At 37.3% G+C, this 22,424-nt stretch overlaps 1 protein-coding gene across 1 annotated transcript in view; it reads right to left on the bottom strand.

Moving 5' to 3' along the window:
- The window catches only part of SOHLH2 (spermatogenesis and oogenesis specific basic helix-loop-helix 2), a 53,250-nt gene that overhangs the window by 25,174 nt on the left and 5,652 nt on the right, over positions 1–22,424 (bottom strand). The window contains exons 2-5 of the mRNA XM_047075939.1: positions 14,886–15,100; positions 2,729–2,790; positions 2,546–2,650; positions 912–1,011 (exon numbers count right to left, since the gene is read on the bottom strand). Of these exons, the coding sequence (XP_046931895.1) occupies positions 912–1,011; positions 2,546–2,650; positions 2,729–2,790; positions 14,886–15,100 (482 nt within the window). The remainder of the gene's footprint in view (positions 1–911; positions 1,012–2,545; positions 2,651–2,728; positions 2,791–14,885; positions 15,101–22,424) is intronic.

A 22,424-nucleotide genomic window follows, 5' to 3' on the forward strand; every position in this document is an offset into this window, starting at 1 on the left:
TGGTTAAAATGTTAAAATATCAAGAAACTTGTTGATATTTTTGCACCACTTAAGTGAGCACATCTTTGGTTTAACCACACTTATTGGTTGCCAAGTCTTTTCCTTGTTCAAAATAGTAGATGGTCACATTTCTACAAACAGTTGATGGTCACATTCTACAAATTCCGGAAGTGACTGACTCAAAATTCTCACCATCATCATTCATGTCCTCAGCAGCTATGTTTATTGTAGCTCTATGCTCTATTTAAAATTAAAATCCCTTTGGAAATCAGCTTAAAGTGAATGAAATAAATTCACAAAAATTGAATTTTTATAAGCAGATAAAGAAAGGTCTGACCCCCAGTTCAACTGCCTATCCAATGCAGGTTTGAATACCAGCTCTAATATCTATGGGGGTGGGGGGTTGGGTGGATGGGGACAGAGATAGAGAGACCTTTTTTGAGGGTTGTTTTCTCACTAACTGAGGGGACAGATTCATAAGTTCAAAAAAGACATCAGGGAGAAGCTTAGTGGTAGGTGGATAACATCTGAGGCTGTTCTTGTCTATTTAAACACTGGGGTTATATGTAAAATTTTTTTCTGAAGAAGATTCTACTGTTTCTAAAAAGTTTGAATATTGCTGCTATTATTTAACTCTGATTAATGGTAACTCAGACTCTACCACATCCAGTGTTGGGGAACTTACTACCTTGCAATTCACCCTGGTCCCCTGTGATCAAATAGGATTGTTAAGAAGTACTTCCTAGGGGTGCCTGGGTGGCTCGGTCAGTTAAGCGTCTGACTTTGGCTCAGGTCATGATCTCACAGCTTGTGAGTTTCAGCCCTGCATCAGGCTCTGTGTTGACAAACAGAGTTCTCCAGAAATTACCCAGTAAAAATGTATATTATGAAAAAGTGAAAACAAAACTAACCAAGCAAATAGGTCAGTAGAAAAATATCCCAAGTGTTCACTGCAGGAGTTCTGCATGCGCAATCCAGGTTCTTCAGGCTTCACAGAATATTCATTCTTAACTGAAAGTTTTAAAGGGGGACTATTTTAATTCTAACATCACTGGTGGGGACGATGTTAATCACACATACAAGCCCTGAACAGAAAGCAGTTGCCACTTTTTACTCAACAGAGTTTACAAAGCAGGATTTTTTAAATAGAATGCATTTTATAGATTTCAGTCTATATATAAAGCAGGAAACCACCCAGGTTAGAAAGCAAAATGAAAATACTACATTCTATTCACTCCAGACATCAACCAAATTCTAGAACCAAATTCTAGTAACTTAGTGGTAGGTGTGCTTAAAACACATTCAACTGAGATTTATTTATTAAGTTTTTATAGGTAACTGTCATACTTAACAGAAAATAAGTATGAGTCTGCAGTAGGCAGCTGTATTGTCAAAATATGACATCTGATGGTTTTTTCTTTCTTTCTTTCCTTTTTTTTTTTTTTTTTTTTTTTTTGCAGCTGCTCATTTTCAGAGCAAACATGAGATGACCAGAAGCAGACGTGGTTATGACCAATAGGAAGGTGCTAGACAGCTGGTGACGAGCAGCTGCTCTATTTCCACTGAGAACCAAATAAGAGTTTGCAAAGAGGATTTGGGTCACCAGTTAGCCATTTCCAGGAAGAACTCTGAAACTCAGGGGCTGAAAGCCATTGGAATGTTATAGAACAGACTCACCAATCTGCCCTCAATGTTAAAAAAGGACATGAAAAAAAGAGGAGTGTACTGAGTCCTACGTCATCTGGAGTATGAGTTTATACAGGATAATCCTGAAAGTGGTTTTCAGGCCCATTTTAAGAAAAAAAAAATCTTAATTTTAAAAGATTCCTAGCTAATATCCCAGGCCTAGAAAAACCACAAATAGTCATTGACTACAATGATTTCAGTAGAATTTAATTTCAGAAGTTGGAGTTTGTCCTTTCATGAGCCAAATTAAAGCTAATTTAGCTTAAGTGTTTAGATGCTGGTGATACACATCAGACAATGTAGGTGAAGAGTTTTGAAATGTGAGGTCTAATTGAAGCACTGACAGTAATTACCTAGGTCTAAAAATCTAAAACGGAAAGGACAACCACCCCAGCAACTTACAGAAGTAAACTAATTTATAAGCAAGGGTTTTGCAAGCAGAAAGTATGATAAGATTCAAGGTTAGTGGCCCTGGCTTTTAGACACTCATACAATGACACAGCATGATTAATTCCATTTTAAAGAGCAAGAAATGATGGTAACAGCTAGGGCACTAAAAAGAAAAACCCTGTGCCTGCTGCAACACTGTTTGCCCTTGTGCAACACACTTTAAACTTTGGAACACGTAAATTTTTTCTTCGCAGGCAGGGAACATGTTTCCTTTTATTTTATTTACACTTTTTCTTTCAGACTATGATTAATAAGGATTACATGTTCTTTACAGTACACAGCACACAGTTAATCCTCAGCAAATAAATAAAAAGCCTAAGTGGAATACCAACTTAAAAATGTATATATATAGTTTTTGGAGCATTTAATTAGAATTTTTCAAACCTTTGGAAATTTGGTTTTCACTCACCGGTATTTGAGAAATATGTTTTCCAGTATTTTACCACAATACTCATTTTTTCAATTGTCAGTGGTTCAATTAAAGTAACATCAGCTCCATGCTCTGAAACACAACCTAAGAATTTCTGCATTAAATATTGACCTTATGACTTCTATTTATAGAAAAAACATAATATATACAATAGGCACATACCTTTAAAGTTTTCAGGGGTTATAAAAACAAACAGCAAATGTATATTTTTCTTCTTGCCAAATCTGAGAGGAAAAAAGTGTTAAAATGAAGCAAAATCATCATTTGAAAAATTGGGATTCAATATTTTACCTTAAGAACTAAACTAGAATGATTTTATTTCTTTAGAACTTCAAATGATGGCATTAATATGGAATTTAGTAAAAGTAGCATCTCAAATTAGCAATGGAAAAAAGATGAACCACTTTTATTCTTGTTTAAAAAAAAAAAAAGCCTAACTTTTATCCATGTTCTTGAGCTAACCACCAGTTTACAAGAAATTTAAGGAAAAGAGAAATATTTTAAAGAATGCTGTGGGAATGGGGCACCTGGGTGGCTCAGTCAGTTGAGTGTCCAACTCTTGATTTCAGCTCTGGTCATCATCTCATGGATTGAATCCCACGTCGGGGCTCTGCACAGACAGTGAGGGGCCTGCTTGGGATTTTCTCTCTCTCCCTCTCTCTCTGCTGTTCCCCAGCTCACACTTTCTCTGTCTCTCTCTCAAAATAACTAAATAAACTTAAAAAAATTGCTGTGGGGATGAAATCAGCAAAAGCCAGAATGTGAAAAACTCGGTGAGACAAATGGCCCCTTTAAAAAATACATATAAATAAAGAGTAAGACAAAAAAAAAAAAAAAGGAAAGGGATAATTGAATCTTGATTTATATAAACAGTTTAAAAAAATCATAAGATGGGTGGCTGGCTGGTTCAGTCAGAGAGGCATGCAACTCTTGATCTCAAGGTCATGAGTTCAAGCCCCATATTGGGGGTAGAGCCTACTTAAATAAAAACTTTAAAAAAAAATAAAAAATCATAAACACAGAAACTTGAACACTGGATATTTGACAAAATTAAAGAACTGTTATTAATTTTCAGGTGTGTATTGTTATTGCGGTTATTTTTTTATTTTTATTTATTTATTTTTTTTAATTTTTTTTTCAACGTTTATTTATTTTTGGGACAGAGAGAGAGAGACAGAGCATGAACGGGGGGAGGGGCAGAGAGAGAGGGAGACACAGAATCAGAAACAGGCTCCAGGCTCTGAGCCATCAGCCCAGAGCCTGACGCGGGGCTCGAACTCACAGACCGCGAGATCGTGACCTGGCTGAAGTCGGACACTTAACCGACTGCGCCACCCAGGCGCCCCTGCGGTTATTTTTTTAAAAGAGTCCTTATCTTTTAGAGGTATTTATTAAAGTATTTATGGATGAAAGAAAATGATATCTTAGATTTGCTTTCAAATAGTTCACCAGTTCAGCAGGGGTGGGAGAACTGGAAGGGCCAGAGATGAAACCAGATTGGCCATGTGTTGATAACTGTTAAAGCTGCATTATGGGTATAGGCAAGTTCATTATACTTTTATATGCTTGAAAACAAAAAAAAATAAATACAAGAAATGTGGTATTACAATAAACTATACTTAGGAGTTCAGGAAGTTGGAATTTCTGATAATTTAATGGGTACTGAACTTTGGCTTTGAATAAAAGGAAATTATTTTCCAAGGAGACTATTACTGTGAGCCAGACTAAAGAGAACAGCTAGTGGCGCCTGGATGGCTCAGTTAAACATCTGACTTCAGCTCAGGTCATGGTCCTGCAGTTTATGAGTTCAAGCCCTGCGTCAGGCTCTGAAGCAGATTCTGTGTCTTCCCCTCTCTCTGCCCCTCCCCTGCTCACGTTCTGTCTCTCTCTCTCTTAAAAGTAAATAAACATTAAAAAAATTAAAAATAAGTACAGAGAACTAAACTGCTAAGCTAAACTGCCTAAGAAAAAATATTCTATAATACTTAAAGTATCACCTATTATATTAATATGTAGTTATGTGTGGTTATTATTTATTCCCTTAAGACAGGACCTGGAAGAACCCCCACTATATAATATTGTATATTATCTTATATACGCATTTGAAAATAAAGGCACATTATGCCATGCTCCAAATTACATTACAGTTGATCCTTGAACAGCATGGGTTTGAACTATGCCAGGCCACATGTATGTGGATTTTTTTGGATAAAGTATAATACAGTAGTAAATGTATTTTTTTTCCTTATGATTTTCTTAGTAACCTTTTCTTTTCTCTGGCTTAGTTTATTGCAAGAATACAGTATATAATACATATAACATACAAAATATGTGTTAATTGCCAAATTATCAGTAAGGCTTCTGATCAACAGCAGGCTATTAGTAGTTAAATTTTGGGGGAGAGTCGAAAGTTACACACGGATGAGAACCACACTTGAATTGAGAAAGACTGAATAAAGCAGACTGCCATTCTTAAAGTGGGTGGGTTTCATCTAATTAATTGAAGACCTAAGTAGAATAAAAAGTCTGAGAACTCCTCCAGCCTGACTCCTGAGCTGAGACATTGGCCTTTTCCAGCCTTCAGATTCAGACTGAAATATCGGCTCTTCTTAGGTCTTGAACCTGCCAACTTTTCAAATGAAATTTATACCATCAGCTTTCCTGATCCTCAGACCTTTAGATTTGGACTGGAACTACACGTTGGCTCTCCTGGGTCTCTGGCTTGCCAATTATAGATCTTGGGACATCTTGGCTTCCATAATCGCATGAGCCACTTCCTTAAAAGAAACCAACTTCTTCCCTATCTCTAGATAAATGGATAGATGATAGACTGATCAGCATCCTACCGGCTCTGTTTCTCTGAAGAATCCTGGTTAATATAGCCACATTTTATTTATTCATTCATCTGTCTATGGACATTTGGGTTGCTTCTACCTCTCGACTACTATGAATAGTGCTGTGAACATGGTGTGAAAATATTTCAGAAACATCCTTACAGACACATCCAGAGGAATGTTTTGCCAAATATCTAGGCATCCCATGACCCAATCAAGTTGACACATACAAATTAACCATCACAGGGGCAACTGGGTGGCTCAGTCGGTTAAGTGTCCAACTTTGACTCAGGTCATGATCTCGTGGTTTGTGGGTTCAGGTCCTGCATCAGGCTCTGTGCTGAGAGCTCAGAATCCTGGTTCAGATTCTATGTCTCCCTCTCTTTCTGCCCGTCCCCCACTAGCACTCTGTCTCTTCTTCCTCAAAAATAAATAAACCTTAAAAAAATAAAAATAAAAATTAACCACTACAGTGTTATATACATACAATGGAATATATTACTCAGCCTTAAAAAGGAACAATCTGGGGGCGCCTGGGTGGCGCAGTCGGTTAAGCGTCCGACTTCAGCCAGGTCACGATCTCGCGGTCCGTGAGTTCGAGCCCCGCGTCAGGCTCTGGGCTGATGGCTCGGAGCCTGGAGCCTGTTTCCGATTCTGTGTCTCCCTCTCTCTCTGCCCCTCCCCCGTTCATGCTCTGTCTCTCTCTGTCCCAAAAATAAATAAAAAACGTTGAAAAAAAAATTAAAAAAAAAAAAAGGAACAATCTGTTAAATGCTACCATATGGGTGAACCTTTAAGACATTATGTTAAGTAAAATAAGCCAGTCACACACACAAAAATACTATATAATTTCATTTATCTGAGGTATCTGAAGTAGTCAAATTCATAGAAATAGAAAGTAAAATGGTGGTTACTGAAAGATGTGGGGAGGGGTAAAGGAATACTTGTTTAATAGGAATAGAATTTATGATTTACAAAATGAAAAAGTTCTGGAGACATATTTCACAACAATGTGAATACACTTAACACTACTGCACTGAACACTTAAAAATGGACAAGATGGGAGGCACCTAGGTGGCTCAATGGGTTAAGCATCTGACTCTTGATTTCGGTGCAGGTCATGATTCAGTGGGTTCGAGCCCTGCATGGGGTTCCACACTCACACTGAAGGGCCTTATTAGGATTCTCTCTCTTCCTCTCTCTCTGTCCCTCCCCTGCTCATGCTCTCAAAATAAAGAAACATTTTTAAAAATGGACAAGATAGTAAAATTTGTGTTATGTGATTTTACCACAATAAAAAAAATACCCCCCACAAAAAGAAGCTATACATGGATTTTCAACTGTGCAAGGCATTCATGCCCCTAAACCCCACGTTGTTCAAGGGTCAACTGTATATGAGATTTATTTTTTTTAATTTTTGTTAATGTTTATTTATTTCTGAGACAGAGAGAGACAGAGCATGAGTGGGGGAGGGGCAGAGAGAGAGGGAGACACAGAATCGGAAGCAGGCTCCAGGCTCTGAGCTGTCAGCACAGAGCCCGACACGGGGCTCGAACTCACAAACCCTGAGATCATGACCTGAACCGAAGTCGGTCGCACAACCGACTGAGCCACCCAGGCACCCCTGTATATGAGATTTATATATCTGAGTCATATATATATTGAGAGCCCTCTATATGCCAGACTCTGTGCTAGGCTCTGGGGGATATCATAAACAGGAAAACAAGGTTTGTACTCTGATAGAGTTAATAGTTTCTTGAAGGGGTCAGACATTGAAGAAATCACTGTAGATAATTAATGAAGTAGTCAAATATGTGCCCAGTGCTGTGAAGGAAAGCCTTAGGGGCTGGTGGGAGTACCTACTTGAGAACTAACCTACTTTGCAGCCTCAGGCTTCCAGGCAGGAATGCCTCTAGGCATGACTAGGAGTTAGCCACACAAAAGGTAGAACTGGGGAGAGAGCAGACTCAGAGAAGCAGTAAAGTACATTCGGGACAGACAGAACAGGCCCTGGGAAGAGGCCTGGGGTATAGAGAATAGGTAAGTTTGAGAAAGTGAAAACGCCCAGTATGGTACAGAGCATCTGAGGGAGGGACACATATGATGAAACCAGAGGGGTACATAGGCCTTTGGGCCAAATTAGACATTTGGTATTCACATGTCCCAAAATATTAAAATACCAGATATTAAGTTACTGGCATGATTGTATTTGCATTTTAAAAAGGCCACTCTATGATGGGACAGACAGGCAGAGTGCGTCCTATGTGGCGGCTCGGGGTGAATTTGAGAGACCATATTGCAGTTATGCAGGCAAGAACTGATGGCAGAAAAAAGACATACCTGAGAACTTTCTATAAAAAAATAAATATTTCTGGCGCACCTGGGTGGCTCAGTCAGTTAAGCATCCAACTCTTGGTTTCAGCTCAGGTCATAATCTCATGGTTAATGAGTTTGAGCCTTGTATCAGGCTCTGTGCTGATAGTGCAAAGCCTGCCTGGGATATTCTCTCTCCCTCTCTCTCTGCCCCTCCCCTCCTCACTATGTCTCAAAATAAATTTAAAACTTAAAAAAAATTGTTATAAATAAATAATTTTGAATATTTACTAATTATTAGTGCTAACATGTGACAAGAAGGATTAGTGCTAACGTGACATGCACACAACTGAGGTCTCTTCAGGCTTGATTCTGCTCTGTGAATTCTGAGGAGTTTGGGCTAAAAGAGAAAAAAGGAGAGAATACACATTTCTAAGAAGAAATGAGAAGCTCAGGCAGAAATAATACCATCAAATAGGCATACATGGGAGGGAGCATAGGATTAGACTGGCAGACTGGACATGGAAATAGGAAAGGCACATGAGCATACTGGTATAGGAGGGCATGCTGGCACGGTGGATGACAAGAATGTCGCTTGCCACAATGTAAGTATTTCATGTATATTTTTAAGTGGGGTATAATGAAGGTATGATTACTGCATGAGGAAACAGAAGTGGAAGGGAAAGATGGACTGAACAAACAGGACCACAGAAAGAAACTTACAAGGTAGTTTAGCTCAACTTTTGGAATAAAAATTACTTGTTGCTTCACAAAAAGTAAATTATAAGCACACTTTAGAATTAGAGAATTTTAAATAAAACAGATTATTAGCTTTTAGAAATATTCTATGTCGATCTCATAGTTCATGGGTTCGAGCCAGGCATCGGGGTCTGTGCTGACAGCTCAGAGCCTGGAGTCTGCTTTGGATTCTGTGGCTCCCTCTCTCTCTGCCCCTCCCCAACTCACACTCTTGTCTTTCTCTTAAAAATAAAAATAAACATTAAATTTTTAAAAGAAATATTCTATGTCTATTTTTTCATTTTACAAATTGATTTTACTGGCATTAAAATAAGTTAGATTTGGATATATGAATATATATAATGCCCTCATGATGACTTTCAAACTTCAAGCTTTACATCAGAGTTGGAATTCCTGGATTTTTGTCATTAGCACAGAATCAATTACCAACTCAAATACTTCCCCTGCTAGCGAAACGCTAATTGTGATGCTGTACAGGAACTCCACTAATCAATAGAATTCCCAGAATCCAACACTGGTGTGGAGCTCAGCTGCTCATTCACATTCTCTACAGATCGATAAGCTAAAAGAGTTTCTAGTTTCCAGGATCACCAAAAAAAAAAAAAAAAAAAAGGAAAAAGAAAAAAAAAGTCCTCTTCCTAATGAATCAATGTTCCTTAAAACAAAGCAACACAAAAACAAGGCAAACATCTCTTTCATCCACCCCAATTAACAGCACTTCTTTCATATGCCAAAATCAAATTGCAGATTCTGAGACCTTATAAGTACCTTCTCAGTTGAAGTCTCTTGGGTTTTAAACATTTGCAATTCATTAGGGGACAATCCATTTCTCCTCATTGTATTTCATACAATATACTGTTTAAATGTCATGATGGTTCCTGAGACCATACTCTACATACAAGATTGGATGTTGATATTCTAGTGTCCCTTCCTATGCCTGTCTCAGGTATTCTCTGAAACTGAAGGCAGTTATAAGCTCAAAATGCAGCAGTACAGTTCCCTAGTCTTGCCACTATACCCGGGTCTGGTCCCTGGTAGCTGGGGGGGGGAGATCATATAAGATGTCTTGAGCTGAGCTGTACACTCAACTGACTAAAGAGCCTCAGGAAAGTCCTGGCCTCTGAAATCTATCATCAATAAGAGAACCAATGGTGTCTTATAAGTCCCTATGAAGCCAGGGAAAATTTCTAAACTCATTTACTTTAGAGTCAAAAGGACTCCAAGGGACAAAAGCCAGTGTCATTTTTGGGTAGTGGTCTCCTTGAGTACAGTTATCCATTATGCTGTCTGTGGGCCAAATGCAGCCAAATTAACTTGGCTGGTCTATTTGGGACTTGCAACAAATAACGTTCTTTGCTAATGACCATTCATTAAAACATTTTCAGTGAGAAAACTGAGAGCTTTACTATACATGTGAAAACACTTAAGTTCACTCACTACTAGTAGGGTACCTGTGATAACATGTAGTTGAGTTCTGAGAACTTATTCTGGTCAATAGTAAAGGCTGGTGTGCTCTCTTCCCATTATGTTATTCTTCAGAAGAGTTCCTGCTGTGACCATCCTAAGTCAGGGTCACCACATGACCCGATGTTAAGCATATTAAGACCTAGAATTTTCTGCAATTCCTACTTATACTCAACCATCAATTATAATGTTTTTAATAAAACTACTTTCATGTTTTGTTGTTATTTTGTTTATTATCAAGCATTCAGCAGGGTAGGTCATGCCAACTGACTAATGAGACTTACTGAGTTGCACTGTCAAGTCAAAGATGTTTTGGAATTACGGACACAAAAGCACAACTTGTTAGACCCCTGTGGCTCACTAAGATTTCTTAATGAATTAATAAGTCAACTGATCAGACAACTGAAACTACATGGGAAAGATAAAGTCAGAGCCAAACTTGATTTGTAGACTGAGCAGATGGAACCTCATTCCTTTGCTACTGCTGGACTGCTTGGAGCTCACGAGAACCACAGAATTCTAAAAACTGCAGAGACATTTCATGGAATGGAAAATCACAATTTCAGACAGGATCCATACATTGTTGATGAGTTTAAAAGATATTTTAATTTTCCATACCTGCCTTTGGAAGATAAAGTATCAGGATGTGTCTGAATTATCAAGTATCTGCTCTTTGAGTGTGGTTCAATTTTAGAATTCTGAAGCTAAGCATATGAACCCTAAAACTATCTTAAAATATTTTATCAATGCTGGGGTACGTGGGTGGCTCAATTGGTTAAGCGTCTGACTTCAGCTCAGGTCACGATCCCACAGTTTGTGGGTTCCAGCCCCGTGATGGGCTCTGTGCTGACAGCTCAGAGCCTGGAGCCTGCTTCAGATTCTGTGTCTCCCTCTCTCTCTGCCTCTCCCCTGCTCGCACTCTCTCTCTCTCTCTCTCTCAAAAATGAATAAACATTAAAAAGTGTTTTTTAAATACGTTTTATCAACAGGTAGTATTTGAGTTAAACCAGCTCAATAAAAATGTATTTATAAAATGAAACCCGGGGCGCCTGGGTGGCGCAGTCGGTTAAGCGTCCGACTTCAGCCAGGTCACGATCTCGCAGTCCGGGAGTTCGAGCCCCGCATCAGGCTCTGGGCTGATGGCTCAGAGCCTGGAGCCTGTTTCCGATTCTGTGTCTCCCTCTCTCTCTGCCCCTCCCCCGTTCATGCTCTGTCTCTCTCTGTCCCAAAAATAAATAAACGTTGAAAAAAAAAAATTAAAAAAAAAAAAAAATGAAACCCAACTGGGGAGTACTATTAAGAATGTTAACCTGTAATTGAGATGTGCCATAATTCTTGAGAATGTCAGTCTGTGAAGTACCAATATTTTTTATGAATGATTAAAATTGATCCCTGATTAGCTTCAAGCTGAAAATATCATTCTTCTGTAAGAATAAATTTAAGAATCTTATTAAACAGGCTGCTTACATTTTATTCTAAAATAAGCCTAACACTATAGCTAATAGGCTACATGCTTCATTCTTATTTTTAATAGAAATCCATATGCCTTATAGATAAATAGATTTGTGATCACGGGCTCTAATACTGCAAATAAAGGTGGACACTTCTACTCTATATTAAGCTCCTCATTAACTGGTAAAACACATAAAGTACCCGGAGAGAAAAAAGTAAGATGAATAGTCGTATATCTTGCCAAACCCATCCAGATTTTGAGGTATTACAACAACAAGGATCTAAGGGGGGAAAAATCTAAAATACAGCAGAAGAAAAGCTAAACAAGACATTTTATTTTGGTTTAGTCATTAAATGTCAGCCCAAACTCAAAATATACAGTGTTTTAGGAAAGATAAAGGCTTAAATGCCTTACAAATGGGATAGTATGTTTATAGGACTCATTACTCTAAGAAAAACCACAGGTTCAAAAATATAAACATGCTCCACAAGGGTTTAAATAATTCATAAGTAATAAACTCATAACAGATCTTAGGGCAAGAAAGGGAATTCCAGAGACATTCCTAGCCTCTGAGGTCAGTATCATGAAAGGCAAAGATTTCACAAAGAAAACTGTCCATTTTTTAGGGAGGAACACAAAAGCTAGAACTGTCTGCCCTGAATGGCATTTCTTCTATTCATCCACACAATCACTCACTCATACCCACAGCAACGTACTGAATACTTGCTATTAGTCAAAATCTATACTAGATATTGGGAATAGCAGAACAAAAGACAAGAAAAACAAATCCAGGTGTTTTCAAATGATCCTTTTTTTTCTTTTCAAACAAATGTTTCTATAGCAAAATAGTAGAACCATATGGTAAATATACTATTTTGGCATGTCTATATATTTAATGCCTTCTTTTTTCCCTGCTGAGAAATCTTTAGCTGTGTTATTCAGAGCAAAGAAACCAGCAATAGGGAGAATCCACACGGTGAATATGTTCTCTCCTCCAATCTTCTACCTTTTAATAATTACAACCGGACATAAAACTTGTTCTTAAATAGAACTTTATTCTCATCCTGTTCAAAATGTAGCTTCAATACTGAGCAAATATGAAGCCTTTACCACAGAGGGACCTAGCTAGGTTCCCACTCTTGGAATGAGGAGAGAGATCAGCCACACTGATTTGTCCAGTGCTCTTGTAAAATGACATGTATTTTTAGTTTATACAAAGTTTGGCATATATTGAATCTCAGGTGTAAAAGAAGGGGCTTCAACACACAAGCCAAGTAATTATAGACTTTTATAAGGAACATGAAGAGAAAAGACTTCTCCTCAGAGTTTTGTAAAAACAAGCCATATGGTCTTAGGTAAACCACTTCACCCTTAGTTGTTTGTAAAGTAGGGATGAAGAAACCTGTTCCACCTCCCCATAACACTGTTGTAAAAATGCTGAAATACTGTAATAAATGCAATATTATGATGAGGTCCCAGCCAGGGGAATTCTATTCATAGGAGTCATTTTTTAAAGGTATATAATAAAATAGGTTTATCTTCAGAAGAAGGACAGTTCACAACATGTCTTGGAAATGAAATCCACTTTGAGGTAGCCTGCCTGGTTTGTCTAGAGTTCGTACTCCCAGGAGAAAGCCAAAACAAATGCAGTAGATAATCTAAGAAACCCCAAGAGCTGTATCCGTCTCTCCACCTCTCTCTTTAACAAGGAACTCATTACTTTGGCCTCTTCCCATTCCAACTTTTCTTGTCCCCTAACAGAATACACTTGCTCCTTTTTATTCAGGGATAATATTGACTCTGAACATTCTCCTTTAGTCTTGAAAGGCCTGTCCAGCAATTATTACAAGTCCTTCTATATTCCAATATTATCTGCAATTACTTTCTCTATCAAATCTTCTCATAGAAGGGGAACGAAATTTTGACCTAACCTTGTTTAAAAACATGCAGAATGGCTCAAAATCCTATGTAGTCAGGCAAGGAAGCACCTAACTCTCCCACCACCAGACTCCAGATCTCTAAAGTAGAGTGGGTCAAACAGAACCAGAACATCTATGGAGCTACAAGATGAAACAAAAATATTGGAGGTGATATTGATCTGGACTCTACGGATCCAAAGAGTTTTGAGGCTTTTCCACATTAGGACATCTCTTGAAGGAGACACTTTGAGTCCATCGCTAATATAACACAGAGCGAAGAGTGCTCACCTTAGTATCTGCCATAAAAATTAATGAACTCCGAAAAGATGTGTCATTTTTTTTTAATTTTTTTGTTTTACATTTATTTATTTTTGAGAAACAGAGTGAGACAAAGCGTGAGTGGGGGAGGGGCAGAGAGAGAAGGAGACACAGAATCTGAAGCAGGCTCCAGGCTCTGAGCAAGCGGTCAGCACAGAGCCTGATGCGGGGCTCAAACCCACAAACTGTGAGATCATGACCTGAGCCGAAGTTGGATGCTGAACCGACTGAGCCACCCAGGCACCCCGGATGTGTCATTTTAAATGACATAGTTATTCAAAAGGAGTACCTATGGGATTAAGGTAAGTACTATGTACCAAATAAATTTCTATGACCAATTAATTCTCACATTCACCCACATCACTTTTTTTGCTGTTGTTTTACCTTTTTGTAATGTTTATTTATTTTTGAGAGAAAGAGGGAGAGAGTGCAAGTCAGGGAGGAGCAGGGAGAGGAGACACAGAATCGGAAGCAGGCTCCAGGCTCTGAGCTGTCAGCACAGAGCCTGACATGGGGCTCAAAAGACGGGAGTCGAAGGTGGACACTTAACTGACTGAGCCACCTACGCTCCCCCACATCAATTACTTTTTAAATTAAAATGATAATTCTTGGGGCGCCTGGGTGGCGCAGTTGGTTAAGCGTCCGACTTCAGCCAGGTCACGATCTCGCGGTCCGTGAGTTTGAGCCCCGCGTCAGGCTCTGGGCTGATGGCTCAGAGCCTGGAGCCTGTTTCTGATTCTGTGTCTCCCTCTCTCTCTGCCCCTCCCCCCGTTCATGCTCTGTCTCTCTCTGTCTCAAAAATAAATAAACGTTAAAAAAATAAAATAAAATAAAATGATAATTCTTATAATAGTATGCCAAACTGGCAATAAAAAAAATACTATGTATACCTATTCTTCCCATGAAAGTATCTCTCATCTTAAAAATTAAAGCATAAACAGTACCATCTTTAAAGGGTTTTTTTTTATATAGAAATGGGTTTCTAAGGGCACTTGGGTGGCACAGTTGGTTAAGCATCTGACTCCTGATCTTGGCTCAGGTCATGATCTCACAGTTCATGAGTTCAAGCCCCATATCCGCCTCTGTGCTGATGGTGCAGAACCTGATGGTGCAGAACCTGCTTGGGATTTTCTCTCTCCTTCTGTCTTCCCGTTCCCCACTTGTGCACACACTCTCTCTCTCTCTCTCTCTCTCCCTCTCCAAAAAAAAAAAAAAAACTTAAAAAAAAATTTTAAAATATAAACGTTTTTGAAGTTCACCTAATTAATTTGGCAGCTTCCAGCTCGTCAGCAGTTGGTAAAGAAGTCATCTTCAAGAAAACCATGTCAAATGGGCAATTCTCCAGAAGTGCTGCTGCCCCCTCCACATCTCTGATGGTTATGGAGACTTTTGCAATATGTGAAAAGGATTTCTGTGCAATATCAGCCAGGTACTGAACAGTGACATCTCCAACTAATAAGAGGTCTATTTTTGCCTGAAAGAGAAGGAAAAAAAGCAGAAGTACCACATAATTCATATCTGAGCACAGAGAAGATGCCATGTATGAGAGGATAAAATAAAGGTGACAAATAATACCATGACTGACTATACAAACAGACTGGATGGTCAACGATAAGCACCTCAGGGACAGGAACTAGTAGTTTCTTGTCCTCAGTACTTAGGGTAGTGAATAGATCTGATGGTCATGCTATTTTTTTAAGGTTTTTAAATGTTTATTTATTTTTGAGAGAGAGAGAGAGAGCGAGGAAGAGGCAGAGAGAGGGAGACACAGAATCTGAAGCAGCTCCAGGCTCTGAACTGTCAGCACAGAGCCCGAAGCAGGGCTCAAACCCATGAACCATGAGATCATGACCTGAGCCAAAGTCCAATGCTTAACCAACTGAGCCATCCAGGTGCCCCGAAGGTCATGCCATTTTTAAAAGTTCTGCCTACAAATAACTCTTCTACTGTGATTTTCCTCCCAGTTTCTTTTTCATTCTAGGAACAATAGACAGGATTCTTAAGGCCCAGTTTCCCAATCACTCATCCTGCTGGAAAGTGTTTACTAATGAGAAAAAAATTGGTGATTCTCCTAAAGCACTTGTTTTAATGAAACACACATTCCAGAGAACAAAGTAAGATTTAAATTCCTAAATTCCAAGAGATACTCACAGTCTTTTCTGTAAATGGAATATACATGCCATTCAAACTTCATTATTTTAGAGCCAAAAAGCATCTTTCTTTCCTTTGGGGGTTATTTTCAAGCACATTCAATCAAGAAAAATATAATTTCCATCTTCACCTTTTATTTTCCTATGTTTTATTCTCTACAGCTATTGAACATAATCCACTAAAACTGTCAAACAAGGGCGATGCTTAAATTAGTGGAAACAGTCATCAGACACTTGGAAACGGCAGGCCACAGGTCCGCATGAGAAAACAGATTTGGGAGCTGACCAGAATTGAAGCCGAAAGAAGTGGGTGAAGGAGTTGGAAATACCTAGGAAGAGAAAGGCAGCTTAGGGCGCCTGGGTGTCTCAGTCAGTTAAGCATCTGACCTTGGCTCAGGTCATGATCTCACCATTCATGAGTTCAATCCCCACATCGGGCTCTGCACGGACAGCACGGAGCCTGGAACTTGCTTCAGATTCTGTGTCTTCCTCTCCCTCTCTGCCCTTCCCCAGCTCACGCTCTGTCTCTCTTGGTCTCTCAAGGATAAATAAATGTTAAAATAAATAAATAAATAAATAAATAAATAAATAAAGAGAGAGAGAGAGAGAGAGAGAGAGAGAGAGAGAGAGAGAGAGATTGAGAGACACAGAGAGAGAGACGGAGAAAGGCAGCTTGCCAAAGATACATCCCTTCAGAGCAGGATGCTCTTGAAGGTGGCCCACCATGGAGTATCCCCTCCTTCACCCGGTTTCCCAGGGGCTGCTGAAGGGAACTTAAGAGGTGCAAGAAACTAGTCAGGTTTAAACTAAGTAAAACTTTGGCCCTTCTTATTTCTGCCTTCTAATTTTCTTCTTTCTGTTAAAAAAAAGAAAAAAGTGACTCTTCTTTTATCCCTCTCTCATATCCTAATTTAATCTCCTCCTCAGAAGCAACCACTGTCAATGATTTTGTCTATATCCTTCCAGATGAATTCTTTTTTTTTCTTTCTATTTTTTCCCTTTTTTAAAATTTTATTATTTTTTAAAAGTTACATCCAAATTAGTTAGCATATAGTGCAACAATGATTGCAGGAGTAGATTCCTTAGTGCCCCTTACCCATTTAGCCCATCCCCCCTCCCACAACCCCTCCAGTAACCCTCAGTTTGTTCTCCATATTTATGAGTCTCTTCTGTTTTGTCCCCCTCCCTGTTTTTATATTATTTTTGTTTCCCTTCCCTCATGTTCATCTGTTTTGTCTCTCAAAGTCCTCATGAGTGAAGTCATATGATTTTTGTCTTTCTCTGACTAATTTCACTTAGCATAATACCCTCCAGTTCCATCCATGTAGTTGCAAATGGCAAGATTTCATTCTTTTTGATTGCCGAGTAATACTCCATAGTATATATATACCACATCTTCTTCATCCATTCATCCATCGATGGACATTTGGGCTCTTTCCATACTTTGGCTACTGTCGATAGTGCTGCTATAAACATGGGGTTACATGTGTCCCTTCGAAACAGCACACCTGTATCCCGTGGATAAATGCCTAGTAGTGCAATTGTTGGGTCATAGGGTAGTTCTATTTTTAGTTTTTTGAGGAACCTCCATACTGTTTTCCAGAGTGGCTGAACCAGCTTGCATTCCCAACCTTCCAGATGAATTCTATGTTAATCATATAACACGTATATACCTTTTTTTCATAAAGGAGATATTTTTAAAAGTGAGTTTCTTTTCTCACTGTAGTTCAACAATTCCTCAGAAATTCCAGTTCACTGGGAACATTTTCACTTCCCAGGCTGTTAAAGATTTATTCTCTTAAATACACGTTTTCCATCATTTGTTGGGATCTGGAGTAGAAGGAGAACGTGTACTCATCTGTCATCTTGACCCAATCTTCCTCATTTATGAGGATAGTAACTTATCAAACCATTATTGTTATAATGCTGTAATGAACACCTTTGTGTACATATGTATTTTTAGTCTCATTAAATTCAAAGCAAACCGTGGACAACTTATGACGGATCTAATATGAATAACGGACAGGACTGAATCAAAGAAATAAACAAGATTACTGTTTAAAAGAATGAAAAAGAAAAGTGTGGCATGTACAAAGAATGGAATATTATTCAGCCTTAAAAAGGAACTGAATTCTGATACATGCTACAACGTGAGTGAACCTTGAAAACATTATGCTGAGAAAAGGCAGACAAAAAAGCAGAAATGTTGAATTATTTCATTTGTATGATGTCCCTAAAATAGGTAAATTTAAAGAGACAGAATATAGAATAATGGTTACCACGGGCTGGGGCAGGGGAAAATGAAGAGTTAGTGTTTAATGAAATACAGCATTGTTTTGAATGATTTTTTAGAAGTTCTGAAAATGGGTAGTGGTAAAAGTTGCAAAGCGTCATAAATACACTTAATACCACTGTACACTTAGAAATGGCGAAAGTGGTGGGGCGCCTGGTGGCTTGGTCGGTTAAGCGTCCGACTTCGGCTCAGGTCATGATCTCACGATCCGTGGGTTCGAGCCCTGCGTCGGGCTCTGTGCTGACAGCTCAGAGCCTGGAGGCTGCTTCGGATTCTGTGTCTCCCTCTCTCTCTGCCCCTCCCCTGTTCATGCTCTCTGTCTCAAAAAAAATAAATAAACGTTAAAAAAAAATTAAAAAAAAAAAAAGAAATGGCGAAAGTGGTAAATAGTATGTTATGTATATTATACCCCAATTTTAATAAAAAGGAATGAGGTGCTAATACATTCCACAATATGGGTGAAGCCTGAAAACTTTATGCTAAGTAAAAGGAGGCTATAAGAAAAGACCACAATTCTATTCACATGAAATGTCCAGAGTAGACATCCATAGAGACAAGTACTTTAGTGCTTACCGGGGGGGATACGGAGGTTGGAGTGACTGCTAATGGGTACAGAGTTTCTTTTTGGGATGAAGAAGATGTACCAACACTTACTGTGGTGATGTTGGTCCAATTCTGTGAATAGCAACCCTGGAAGTGTATACTTTAAATGGGTGAATTGCATGGTTATGAATCATGTCTCAAGTTTATTTTTAAAGGAAAATAAATGGAGGAATAAATACATCTTTGTACAAGTAAGTCTAAGTCCTAGTGCCAAAACTATAAGATTAAAAGGTAATTTTTTGCTTTTGTTTCTCAACTTAGATACTGCCAAATTGTTCTTCCCAAAAGACAGAAAAATCCCCAAGAGTGTACAGGAGTACCATTTCCCCAATCCTTAATAAGACTATTTATTAATTTTCTTCATTTTTGCCAATATTATGAGGAAAAAAAAAACCCAATCTTCCTTTTTGTTTGCGTTTTTCTGATTAACTGTGAAGTTGGGTATCTTTTCATTATTGTGGCAATTTCCACTTCTATTTATTGCCTATTCTATTTATTATGCTTGTCTATTTATTATCTTTTTCTAGGTTCCTATTTGTTGTTTATCTTCTTCTTATTGCTCCATAGTTTATATATTCTGGATATGTTAACTACTTTTTTCTATTTGTCATGGCTTTTAACTTTGATTACAAGGTCTGTCACAAATAAATGTTTAATATTTAGTAACAGCCACCTACTGTTTCCTTTATGGGCTTGGTGAATTTCATCTTGCTTTCAAAGCCATCTCTATTTACATTATTAAAATATGTTTTCATAGTGTGTTCTAATACTTCTATGGTGGTTTTTTTTTTTTTTTTTTTTTTTTTGCATTTTGCTTTTTATCTCATACGGAATTTATTTGGTGATGTATCTAATTTCATCTCTTTCAAATGCAGGGCTAATTACCCAAGTAGCCTTACTGAATAGAGTAACCTTCTCCCAGTATTTTCAAATGCCACGTTTATATATATGCATGTACGATTTTCTGGGCTTCATTCTGCCCCACTGATCTATTTGCCTATTCCTAATTAATACGACACTAATTACTAGCTTTTTATATCTTTTATATTTGATACAGCTTATCATTCCCTCCTTGCTATCCTTCAATTTGGTTCTTAGATATTTCCCACAATTTCTCCTCCAAAGAATTTTAGCATCAGGTTGTCAAGTTCCATAAAGAAGCCTGTTAAAATGTTGATTGTGGCTGCATTTATTTTACAGATTAATTAGGGAATATCATTCCAGTATTAAATCTCCCTATTTAGGAAGTAGGACTTAGAGAACTCAGGTCTTTTTTAAATGTAACCTTCATACAGATTCTGCACATGTCCTCATGTTTATTGCTAGATATTTGAAAGTTGAGGAGTCATTGTAAAGGGGATAGCTTTTCTCACTGTATTTTCTGATTGATTATAGCCAACACAGACAGCACTACTGACTTCTGTATGAGGAATCTGCTTCAAGAACCTTATGTTACTCTCTCTTTAGTTTCAATATACTTTAGTTGATTCTTCTGAATTTTCTAGGAATATAAATAATCACTCAGTCTTCAAAAATGACATTTTTGTCTCCACACCCAGAATTTATGCTTTTTATTCACTGATTTTAAAGCATTGGCTAGAAATCCAAAACAATGGTGAATACAAGGAGTAACACTGGGTATTCTTACTTTGTTCCTGAGTTTAGTGGGAATATTTGAAATGTTTTTACCACTAAATATGATGCAGAAGGTTTCTGGTCACTACCCTCTACCAAGTTAAAGAAGTTTCTTTCTACTTGGAGGATAAGAATTTTAAATCAGAAATGGGTGCTGAAATTTATCAAATATTTTAATATCAACATGATCATATTTTTTCTCCTTTATTCTGTTAGTGAATTACATTAACAGATTTCCTAATGACAAGCCATCATCGCCTTGCTGGGATAAACCTATACATAATGTGTAATAGACTAAATTCATTCGTATTATTTTAAATTTTTCCATCTATATTCATGAGCAAAATAGGATACAATTTTGTTTCATTATATTGTCTTATCTGGGTTGGGTATCATCAGGATTATGCCAGCTTTGAAGAGTAAAACAGAAAGCTTCAATATTATTTTATGGTCTTGAATATTTTATAAAACCGAATTATCTGCTTCTTGAAATTTAGGTAAACATGTCTGCAGAATCTGGGCCTGAGGCCATTTAGAGAGATGGGTTTTAGAGTATCTTTTACAGTTCCTTAATGACTACCAGTAAATTTAAATTTTCTCCCTTAAGTGAATTTTGTTCATATATTTTTTTAATTCTATTTTATCTATCTTTTCAAATATATTAATTTTTAAATGTATATAATGCTTACTATTTGTGTTGAGTTATTCTTGCCAACTGGAAATTAATATATAATTAAATCTTTTCTATCTTCTTTTTTATGATAATGCTTTATTAGAGACTATAGAACTGCATGGTCCAAATGATAGCCACATGTGGCAATTTATTTACACTTATGTTAACTAAAATTAAAGTTTGAAACTCACTTCAGTTACACTAGCCTCATTTCAAGTGCTCCATATCTATGTATGACAAATGGCTGCCATATCAGACATAGAACATTGTCATCACTGCATAAAGTGCTTTTGGATGGCACAGTCCTCCAAGTGGCATTCTACTGTACCCCACGGATTTTCATGTATATTACGTTTGTGTTCATTCATTGGTAGTATGTAATTTCACTTTATACTTCCATTTTAACCTAGGAGTTGCATTAAACATCTATATAAAAATGTTTTTAATTTTCAAGATTATGATATTTTTGGTTTTGGTTCTTAATTTTGTCTATTGACAAAATTTCTTCTTTCAGTGCATTGTCAACAGTGAATGTATCCTGCATGACTACTTCTTAGAATTTATTTTCTTTGTGGCGTAATACATAGTCATTTTTTGTTAATGTTCCATGGATACTTGAAAATAATGTGTATTTTCTGCTGGGCACAGAACTTAATTGTTTTCTTTCTTACTTTAGGTCTACTTGAAGTTTCAGTTTATGGCATGTATCAACATCTCTCCTTTCTAATTATGGTTTGTCAATTTATCAATTTCTCCAACTATAGACTCTAATTTGGGGTTAGATATATAAAGATTCATGATAATTATATTCACATAAAACAATATTTAATATATATTAAATAACACGTTATATAGCATATTTTAAATACTATATCAAGAATATCATATATTGATAATTATGCCCATTATATGGACAGAAAACTATATATATGAAATATTCTTTGTCCTTTTTAATGTTTTTTACTTGAAATTTTTTTCTGGTATACAGTAGTTTTTCATATCTCTTTATTTTGAGCTTTTCTATATATCATTTTGATTATGTGTGAATTTTGTAAATAGAATATATCTGAATTTTTAGGTTTCTTTTCACGATATGTGACTTTAGTTTTAATATAGGAATTTAATTAATTTCATTAATGGCATTAACTAATGTACATTAATATCAAGTAATAACATTAATTGTGAAACATTTATAACTTAACCTGAAGTGGTCTTATTCCCTTCATTTGTTATTTCACATTTCCTATCCATAGTAATTTTGTTTCTTTTTCCTTATGCCTTCTGTTAGGCTGATGGAATTTTCCTTTTTCCCCTCCTGCTGTTCCTACAATACTTTGGGAGTTAAGGCCCTTATTTCTATTACTCAATAGTGGCATTTGGGCCCACAATTCAGTTCCAGTTTTACCTGGTAAATACTTCTTTTTTTTTTTTTTTAACGTTTATT

The sequence above is a fragment of the Lynx rufus genome, unplaced genomic scaffold (genome assembly GCF_022079265.1).
Source record: "Lynx rufus isolate CCGP_SWC_20201006 ecotype Redwood Valley unplaced genomic scaffold, mLynRuf1.p SCAF_1, whole genome shotgun sequence".
Classification (NCBI taxonomy): Eukaryota; Metazoa; Chordata; class Mammalia; order Carnivora; family Felidae; genus Lynx; species Lynx rufus.